This window comes from Salvia hispanica, chromosome 6, assembly GCF_029641045.1.
Source record: "Salvia hispanica isolate PSC_SH4W2 chromosome 6, Shi_PSC_v1, whole genome shotgun sequence".
Classification (NCBI taxonomy): Eukaryota; Viridiplantae; Streptophyta; class Magnoliopsida; order Lamiales; family Lamiaceae; genus Salvia; species Salvia hispanica.
The window spans coordinates 43,638,226-43,649,161 of NC_142697.1; the positions used below are offsets into that span (position 1 = coordinate 43,638,226).

Consider the following 10,936-nt stretch of genomic DNA (forward strand, 5'->3'; position numbering starts at 1 on the left):
GAGCACACGAAAAAGTAACACTATGAATGAAATTATGGAGGCACAAATCCTAGCAGGAAACTAGGATTCTGGACGAGAGATTTTGAGAGAAAATATCTTTTTATTAATCAATTCTCAATGTCTCGATCTATTGGGAATTTTATGATTTATAGAATTCCCCCTACTTATTCAACTTACGGTTCAGAAAAGAATCAAGAAGAAAACCAGTAAAGATTGACTAAAAAAAATAATAAAATAAGGAAACAAAATATATGGAAAAGATCTCCCAATGAGATATGAAATCTTTATACTTTGTTGGCTTCTTCGAGACTCGTTTTTGGAGTACCAATTGGGCTGGACTTTCTGCATGATTCTTCCCTCTGTCACTTTGTCTCTTTCCCTTCTTTGTTGTGGCCTCAGTTTCTCTTCCATCTTGTTCTTTGTCCTTGATGTCCGAAGACTTGCGTTGTATCCCTATCATAAATCTAATCGACTCAAACTATATACTCCCTCCGTTCTATAGTAGTGAAGTCATTTTGCTATTTTAGTACGTTCCACAGTAGTATAGTGATTTCTCATTTTAGTATAAGTCAACATATTTCTTTTCACTTACTTTATAATTTTTTACTTTATTCTCTTTTCATCTCTCTATCTTTTTCATTTCCTATTTTATTCTTCTTTTACTTTAATCTCTATGGAATAGAGGGAGTACTCCTTTAGATTGAGATAGGGAGACGGAGTCTTACACTATTATATTCCAGCTCAAAAGTGGCATCATTTTTCTATTATTTGAATGTAAAATAGTCAAACATATTTCCACCACTTTCACCGATCTCAAATTAAAACCATTATAAATAAAATACAGTGGTTTTATATTTTTCTAACTCAAAATGGCGACTGGGCCTAATTCTCTACAAAAAAATTCTCATTCGACGGAACTGATTAACGGCAACGGAGATTTCAATGAGTCGGGTTTCGAGGACTTCATCCGAGGCGCTGCCGCCTCAATTCCGGTCATTGCCATCGTCGGCCCGCAGTCCAGTGGTATGATTTCTGGCCTGAGTATAAGGGCATCAACACCAGCGTACGTGCTTTTGTACCCTCTCGCATACATTAAAAGCTACTCTACTTATTTTGGTGCAGGAAAAAGTACTTTGTTGAATCATCTATTCGGTACAAACTTTAGGGAAATGAATGCAGGAACTGGAAGGTTAAGTTTGGTCGTCTACATCTTATTCTTAAATTGATACTAATAAATACAAATATATTTATTTATTCATAGTAGTAGTATTTAAAAAAAGGTTTTTTTTGTAGGAGCAAGACAACGAATGGGATATGGATAGCAAAAGCTCCTCATATTGAGCCCTTCACTGTGGTGCTTGATTTGGAGGGTACAGATGGTAGAGAGAAGGGAGAGGTTAGTATTTAAATTTAATTAATCATTAATCTTTCTACACAATATATCTTAATTTACTAAATAAAGCTTTCCATCGATTATGATTATTTCAGGATGATACATCATTTGAGAAGCAAAGCGCCTTGTTTGCTATAGCAATTGCTCACACTGTCATCATAAACATGTATTTTAATTTCTTCGACCAGATTAATTAATTTCGCAAATAAACTCATGCTCAATCAACTATATTTAATTTAGTATTGATATATTTATAAATATATATAGGTGGTGCAGTGATGTCGGCCGCGAGCACGCTGCGAATAGGCCTCTTTTGAAGACTGTTTTTGAGGTACTAAAAATGTTTTTATATTTAGTACACTACTACTATGCGATAGTCAAAATGCAAGATTAATTACTTAGTTTGCTAATAATACTCCATAATGAATGATAGTAATATTCTTGGTATATAGGCTATGCTATCACTATCCTTGTTTAGTCCTGAGAAAACAACTCTTCATTTTGTGGTACGCGACGGCAACGACAAGACTGGGGTATGCGATGTCTAATTGCAGGATTAAAATTAATTCATATATGTGTTTTTAGTTTTCTTTAATTATGATTTTATGCATTATTTTATTTATTTATGTAGACCCCCTCGGAAATATTGGAGCGTAATTTGAAGGAGGATATCGAGAAGGTAAATATATTAGTAGGATTAGGATTTTGTAGGTTCTAGTTTTTATGTAGCAATGTAAAAAAAATCTTAGAAAATTTTCACATGCGCAGTTTCAATTTTTGCAATTTGTGTTTAGCATATAATTGTAATTGAAATGATCTTTCATTTTTCTAATGGCCTCTCCTTTTTCTTGGCCGTCTCTGCAGATTTGGGATGCGGTTCCCAAGGCCCCGGACAACGAGGGCACTCTACTCACTGAGATCTTCATTGTAACAAAAACTAAAGAAAGCACACACCCACACACACATATAATATATTGCAAAGTAAAAAATTGTTGGATTTAACTGGATAAATAAGAATCGTGCATAAATTATAAATATAAATCACTCATGCATAACACGTAACTTTAAGTAATAAGAGATGAGAGAGTAATTCCCTCTAATAGGATTTCAACACAGTTGCGTTATTCGTCCATCTCTCATTCACAGAAATTATGAATTTGTATACGTACGTGTAGTTCGTGTTTAATTTGATATTGGAGCTATAGTAGTAGTACTAATTAATTTTTCTTTCTTGTTTTAATTTAAGGTGGAGGTTACCGTGTTGTCAAATTATATCTATATGAGATCTGAGTTTGATGAAGAGGTTTTATTACGACTAATTATATTTATTCCTTCAATTATTCACTAATATACACATCAATAAGGAGTATTAAATGTATTCGATCGATCCATTGCAGGTGGTCCAACTCCAAAAGCAATTAATCTCCCATAATCTTAATCTCTCTACATCAAAAATTTCTCTGAGCAGTGCCAAGAAAACGTGGGATATTATCAAAGAAATTAAAGGCTTCAAAGCTCCACCTTACAGGGTACGTCAAATAATTATTTAGGATTAGTTAATTTGAAGTACTATTAATTAATTCTGTACATGTCTTTTTCTAAATGGTATAATGCATAATACAACTGCTTTTTCAGCTCATGGTTGCCACAATGCGATGTGAAGAGATTGCCATGGACAAGTTGAGGCTCTTTCAGTCTGACCAGGTTTTACTTTAATTTGCTTCTTAATTAATTTATGCATCTCTTCTTGCGATTATATAAACTAGTATACGTGGCTTAAAGTTCTCTAATAGTAGAATCAGTAATTCATAGTTAAGAAGTAAGCCTTTTGATTATGGCCAAATTAAATAAGTACTATCACCACGAAAAAGCTTAGTTGTTATTAATAGTGGAGAAATAAGGTCAAGTCAGAGACGACTAAGCTTTCTGATTATATGAATCATTACAATAATAAAAAAATCTTCTTTATCTTAATGGCTTTATTTATGTATACAATATCAAAATGGAAATTTCATTACAATTCCCTTTTAATTTGCAGGCTTGGTTAGAAATAGAAGAAAAAGCAAAAACTCAACTTGTGGAGGACTTCGGTGCGAAAACAAAATCTATTTTGGACAAGTATATCGACAAGTAAGCTATAATTAAATTTGAATTTTGTATTTGAACTCTTCTCGTTATATATAGATATCCATCAAGAGTAGTGATATAGGACCACCACTATTTAAATGCATAACTAGAGGACACAAATTCAGTCCAATATTAGATCGATTTAGTTAACTATAAAAGCGTTTTAGTTTACTACACGAATGTGAAAACATGGAGTGAACCAAAACGCCAATATAGTGAACTAAATATTTAATGGATTAAATACTTATTATAAATTATAGTGAACCAAATCGCTCTAATAGTAAACTAAAATCGCTGTTACAGTGAACTACATACGTGTTCTCTGTTTATGCATTTAAGATTAGTTATACTTAGGACCATCTCTTTAGTTATTAATTATAACAATTCGTGCAGTAATTAACATTTTCGACCTTAATTTAATAGATATGATTCGGAATCTAAGAATTTTGAAAGTCGTACGACTAATAGAAGGTTCGATGAAGTACAAAATGTCAGAACCTCTAAACGCCAAGATATGACGTTAAAAGCACTAAAGGTATGTTTTTCAGAGATGGTACATGTTTGGTATATAAGCATAGTATGAATTCTAATCATGCGTACTATTATTTAGGGATGTCAATTCAACCCGAAACCCGTGGGTCGGCCCGAATAGCCCGGTAAAATGGGCGGGTTAGGGCTGTAATTTTATAACCCGAATACAAAACGGGCTAAACGGGTTGGCCCGAATGGATTGGCGGGTTAAACGGGTTGGCCCGAACGGGTTGTGGGTTGGCCCGACGGGTTGCGGCTTTTAATTAAAAAATACCGAGTTTTATGGATTTTTTGTATTTTTTTAATTTTATGTGACACACTCATTAGTCTTTTTCAATCTACATTCTACACGTTTATACTCAATCCCATATTATCAATTTTCAAGTTCCACCTCAACTCATTATTCCATCATCCCATCACTTCCCATTATTGTTTTACTACTACAACGCCAAAATTAAGAATTAACCTATCAAAATCTTAATATATTTTATCATTTTAATAATTATTCATGTAAGATATGATTTTTAATTTTAAAATAATTAATGATGACCAATGCTAAAATAATGACACAAATACAAGTTTTAATTGAAATTAATCGATTTAACATTAATTTATCTTTGTTTAGATTATAGTTGATTGAGATGAAAGACTTCTCTCCCAACTATTGAGGAAAACTATGAAAAATTTAAAGATTTTATATGATTCTATCACTAAGAAGAAAAAAATAATTAAAAATTAAAATCATTTTATTGAGAAAATTTTGATTACAAGAGATTATGTTTTAAAGTTCTTAGGCCCGAATAGCCCGATGGGTTAGCCCGAAACCCGACGGGTTAGGGTCAGGGTTGAAAATTTTATGACCCGAAAATTTCATAACCCGAATAGCCCGGACCCAAATAGCCCGACAACCCGAGTGGGTTGGCCCGAACCCGAACGGGTTGGCCCGATTGACATCCCTACTATTATTATTCTCCTTATATAATTTTGGTTAATAAATTAGATGGTCTATCCTGCTTATATGAATACGTTGGATCATATTCGATCCGAGACATTGCGAAGCTTCAAGACTCAATTCAATGAACAAAAACCTTCGATGTCTGAATTTGAGACATATGAGATATGCCGTGGCTCTTCTATTGTGGAGCAGTTTGATCAGCAATGTTCAGGTGCACCATAAAATGCCACATATATTTGTTTTTAAGATCAATCATGTTTGCATATTTTTTTATATATACATTATTTTATTTTCAGCTTATGCTACCATAGAGCATGCAAAATGGGAGGATGAAGCTTCAACTGTGCGCGAACAACTTCTCCGTGAAATAAAAGAACATGGGCTAAATCATCTACGGGTATTAATTTTTAATAATAGCGAAACAGATGTTGTGTCCAAATCAGAATTTGTCCAAACTTCGTGTATTTTATCTTTTTTTTTTTTTTTATAGTAAAGGCTTAGAATGATGTTTGATTGCAGAATGAACTCTCCAAAAGTCTTACTACAAAAGTGTTGGAAGTTATAAGATCTAGCAGTGTGAGGGACATATGGAAAAGTATTAAAAGATTCATGGAGACTGAGAATAAGGCAGCTGAATTGGCGGCTGTTGGTATCTTTGGAATGGAGAATAAACAAATCATAACTGATTTAAAGCAACATGTTAGAGAAACAGTGGTCTCTAGTTTCACAGGTCAATCTCGTAATGTCGAGGATCTCATACGTAAAAGGTTATAAATTAATTAACATTATGCATAAACAATGGGAGCATTTATTAATTAATTTATCTATGTTTTAACCCAAATTACTTATAATTTTAGGTACTTTTCTGCTTTATGGCCGAGGGATGACAACACGATGTCGACTGAGGAGGCCTACCGTCAGGTAATTTTGTACTATTTCTTAGTAGATGGTAGTAGTACGTATTACCTTGTCTCAATAATTTCATCATCTCTTTTGTAACTTGTAAGTTTAGATAATTCTCTCCTTTTATAAGATGAGAGATCTCTCTTTAAGTTTTTATGTTTACTCATTGTACTCTTGAGATTTCATAAGTATATTATTTTGTGTATGTATATGTGCAGTGTTTGGATTGGTTATCGGCAATGGCTGTAATACGTTTAGATGATACATACGGCGTCGTACAGAGAAAGCTACGTAAGAAGCTGATGGATGCAACTAGCAGCGATGGGATTTCTCTTTATTCAGATACATGGGAAAATGTTAGTGATTTTACAAACCCTGACCTCGATCACTAAATTTTCAGAATTAATTTGATAGGAGTATAACTCAATCCTTTTAAATTTTGGTGTATGAATAGGTCCCTCCTCAAATGACTTTGATCACCCCATTCAGATGCAATGAAATATGGACCAAGTTTAAAAAAGATACGAAGGATGTTTGGGTCATTGCTGACGAACATCTTGAGGTATTGCATTATTTCGTAAATTGTTGGGGATCGAACATTGTGTGTGTGTGTATGGTGTGTGTGTGGGTGGTGGTGGATAAACTCATATTCTTATGCAAAACTAATCTAGGAACTGAAACTTATGTGATATAATATGTAATAAAATATACTTCCTCCGTTCCATAGTAATAGAGTCATTTTACCATTTTGATACGTTTCATAGTAATAGAGTCATTTCACTTTTTTTAGTAAAAGTCAACACATTCTTCCACACCTACTTTGCTCTCTCTTACTTTTTTCTCTCTTCATCTGTCTACCTTTTTCATTTTCCACTCTATTTTCCTTTTATTTAACTCATCTAACACAATTTTTTTTAATCTTTGTGCCGAAAAGAAACGTCTCAATTACTATGGAACGGAGGGAATACTACTACTCCCTCCGTCCCAGAAAAGTTGGCATACTTTGAAAATGGCACGAGATTTTAGGAAGGTTTGTTTTGTGTGTTAAATGGAAAGAGAAAATATAATTTTTATATTCATGTGAGAGAGAACTTTTTCCAAAAAGGGAAATGTGACATCTTTTGTGGGACAAACTAAAAAGGAAAGTGTGTCATCTTCTGTGGGATGGAGGGAGTACTATTTAAACCAAACTAAAAACAAAGTATAACACGCTTGAATTTCTTACTAAAGTATTTGACGATTACTTACAAAAGTCACATTGCTCAAAACTAATTCGCTTGATTAAATGCGTACTCCACTATTTAGTGATTACTACTCAATAAATGTAGAGATGAAATAGAAGATGCTTGATTTAATTATAGATTATAAAAAGAATAACATCCGCTTTGTACAGATTCAGCAGAAAAGTAAGACTTGGAGGGAGATTATGGGTAATCTTCCTAAATGGGCAATTCCAAGTCGTAAATGGGCAATTGCGGGATTGTGCGTTCTCGGAGTTGCTGCGTTCAGTGTTCTTCTTATGTGGTAATCCCTCTATCTCTCTCTCTCTCCACTTTAACTAGTACTACGACATCGTTTTAAAAAAAAGTGAACTACAAAAATAGTCCCTGGACTATGCGTTTATCTCGCCAATGAACCCTGGACTTTAAAAATATCCCCAGACAACCCTGGACTAAGCGTTTATCTCGAAAATGGTCCTTTTTCACTGTTTCGTGACGAAAATACCCTTTTAGGGGGTTTTGGAGGGTTTGGGCAATTTGGTCTTTTTACATTTTAAATCTGATATTATTTCAGTTATGTACTAAATCTGATATTATTTCAAAATTATCATTGTTCTTCCCTTTTGCCATCCTTCACTTTGTTTCTTTATTTCAATACTAGATTTAATTTTATAAAATTAAATTTTAAATTTCAATTTTTAAATATCAATAATTTTTTTTAATTATTAAAATTATTGTTAAATAACAAATTAATAGTTTTAATCAATATTTGGTAGTGTCTAATATTTAATCAATAAGGTACGAAGACACCTTAGATTTAATCAATATTTAATAGTTTTAATTATAAATAGATCATATAACACGATTTATTCCGAAATAAATATGCATCTAATGTATAGGAGAATTTGACTAAATATATTATGAAGTTGACTAAATCGTGTTATATGATCTATTTATTATTAAAACTATTAAATATTGATTAAAACTAAGGCGTCGTCGTACCTTATTGATTATATATTAGACACTATCAAATCGAAATTTGTTATTTAATAGTAATTTTAATAATTAAAAAATTTATTGATATTTAAAAATCAAAATTTAAAATTTAATTTTATAAAATTAAATCTAATATTGAAATAAAGAAACAAAGTGAAGGATGCCAAAAGGGAAGAAGAATGATAATTTTGAAATAATATCAGATTTAGTACATAACTGAAATAATATAATATTTAAAATGTAAAAAGACCAAATTGCCCAAACCCTCCAAAACCCCCAAAAAGGGTATTTTTGTCACGAAACAGTGAAAAATGACCATTTTCGAGATAAACGCTTAGTCCAGGGTTGTCTGGGGATATTTTTAAAGTCCAGGGTTCATTGGCGAGATAAACGCATAGTCCAAGGACTATTTTTGTAGTTCACTCTTTTTAAAAACAAGTGCCAAAAATAAAATGCATTTACTGTATAAGGACGAGGAGAGTACTTTTTTAAAGCAATTAGTTACTCTCTCCGTCCCAGAGTATGAACTATTTTCTTTTTTCGTCCGTCCCTAAAGGGTATGAACTTTCCAATTTTGAAAAATTCAAACAACATACTATCCATACACATCATTTTATTTACAACTTATACTATTACCATTAACACTTACCATTATAATAATATGGACCTCACTCTCCACTAACATTATTTCCACTACCCTTTCTCTCTCTCTCTTGCCTTTCCCCTTATTTATTAAAACTTGTGCTAAACCCAAAGTTCATACTCTTTGGGGATGGAGGGAGTATTAAATATGAGATGTAATCAAATGCAAACTCTATATATTGTACAAACTCTAAACTATGTCAACAGATAACAAAATAATATCAACGGAAATATTGTCAACAGTTTATGTGGTGTTAACATTTTTGTTGATTTTATTTTATCATTTGTTGATATTTTTTAATCTTCTAAATAATAGTTTAGAGTTTGTACAATATATAGAGTCTGCATTTTATCAGTATCCTTAAAGCATAAACCATGAGTATATAGTTCGTCTTCTTGCATTTCATTTTTTTTTATGTCTTGTTATTGCAACAGGAACCCGATAATCGCCTCCCAGTTAGCTATTATAGTAGCGATCGCAAGCGGGATAGTTACGGTGCTTCGAAATGGGGAGTTTATGTATTCTGCCACAAAGAAGAAGATTAACATGGTACTGCAACATTATTATTTATTTATTTATGATTCCTGCTCATCCTTTCAATTTTTGCTTACTACTACTGTATATATCTTGTGAGATGCAAAATTAGTGAATTCAAGTCATATGTGGAATATTATATGCAATTAATTACTGGTTATGTTAATAATGTAATAAATTTTTAATTTTATTATAATCTATTTTTTTTTTTTTTTTGCAGAGTGATATCCCAAGCAAACATCCTTTGTTATTGAAATCTCTGAAAGAAGATTTGAATGCAACTTTCGATTGCCTGACGACCGGACGGAAAAAATTAAGCTTTGCCACTCCGGTGGTTGCTTAAGTTTAGAAATCATGAAACTGTGTTCAAATAAGGGCACTCTTTTTCCTACCAAGGTTTTTTAACGAGGCCCACCTAGGCCTTTGGTTGTCATTTTTATGATTACCATGGGCTTAGGATGTTTGTTTTCTTTTCATTTTGTTGTATTCGATTTTATTAAAGACTTGTGTATTTTTGTATACTTATTTGTACTTTTATATTTTATCTTGTCCCAAATTATTTATATTATTTTATAAAAATTAGAGTATTTAACTAATATATTAATTTGAACTTATACCAAATTTTGATTAATATTCCTCTCATCCCACAAGAATATGCACTCTTTCCTTTTTAGTTCGTCCCATAAAAATATGCACGTTTTAGTTTTGGAAACTATTTTTTCTCTAACGAGGTGAGACTCATTATCCACTAATATTACTTTAATTACTTTTTTTCTCTCTACCTCTCTCTTACTTTACCAATTTGGAATTAAAATCCGTGTTAAACCCGAAGTGCATATGATTTACTTCCTCCGTTCTATAGTAATGGAGGCAAAACTTTTTCCCACGGAGATTAAGAAAAATTGTGTTAGGTGAGTTAAGTAAAGGGAGAGTAAAGTGAAAAATGAAAAAAAAAAGTAGAGAGATGAAGAGAGAAAAAAGTAAGAGAGAGTAAAGTAGATGTTGAAAAATGTGTTGACTTTTACTAAAAAAGGAAATGACTCTATTACTATGGAACGTACCAAAATGGCTAAATGACTCTATTACTATGGAATAGAGAGAGTGCAAAATTTAGTTTTATTAGCATTAGTTATATTAATTTACAAAAATAAAAAGAAATGATATGAAATATTTATGATAAATTTTCATATGATTTCAAGTTTGATTCAAAATAATTATGGTACTATAGTATCTGGAGAGAGAAAAGTTTAAATCGCTAGCAATTATTGCTTGGTGTTAAGGTGCCTCGTTTTTCAGGAATCGACCCCACTGGATGGATCTATGGTATTCAGAGGTAATTTGATTGCTCCTTAATTGAAGAATCGGACCGCATATACATGGTGTCTTTGTTAATAGATTCTCCGGTGCTCGTATGGTTTGGTTACTTTTAGACAACCCGGATGAATCTTGGCAAGAGTTTGTGGTAGCCTTTCGTCACCATTTTTCTCCATAATTCACTACAGAGATGTTACAAGTAGATGAGGTTAAGCAACCGGAGGCAGCTAGCTACCCAAGACGTGTGATATGATAACGGGTTTAGGGCTCTTCTCGTATTTATGTTCGATATATATAAATCAAGTCTTGAACATGTATCT

At 32.3% G+C, this 10,936-nt stretch overlaps 1 protein-coding gene across 1 annotated transcript; it reads left to right on the forward strand.

The window, feature by feature from the left end:
- Nucleotides 1-810: 810 nt before the first annotated feature.
- On the forward strand, nt 811-9,898 carry LOC125205561 (protein ROOT HAIR DEFECTIVE 3 homolog 2-like). Its single transcript, XM_089060131.1, has 22 exons — nt 811-1,023; nt 1,123-1,189; nt 1,294-1,396; nt 1,489-1,559; nt 1,661-1,724; nt 1,846-1,926; nt 2,025-2,072; nt 2,258-2,320; nt 2,640-2,696; nt 2,791-2,922; nt 3,029-3,097; nt 3,432-3,523; nt 3,944-4,055; nt 5,052-5,217; nt 5,303-5,403; nt 5,526-5,773; nt 5,864-5,927; nt 6,128-6,265; nt 6,364-6,471; nt 7,303-7,433; nt 9,203-9,317; nt 9,523-9,898. The coding sequence occupies exons 1-22, from the start codon at nt 870-872 to the stop codon at nt 9,643-9,645; spliced, it is 2,307 nt and encodes a 768-aa protein (XP_088916257.1). The 5' UTR covers nt 811-869; the 3' UTR covers nt 9,646-9,898.
- Nucleotides 9,899-10,936: the final 1,038 nt, after the last annotated feature.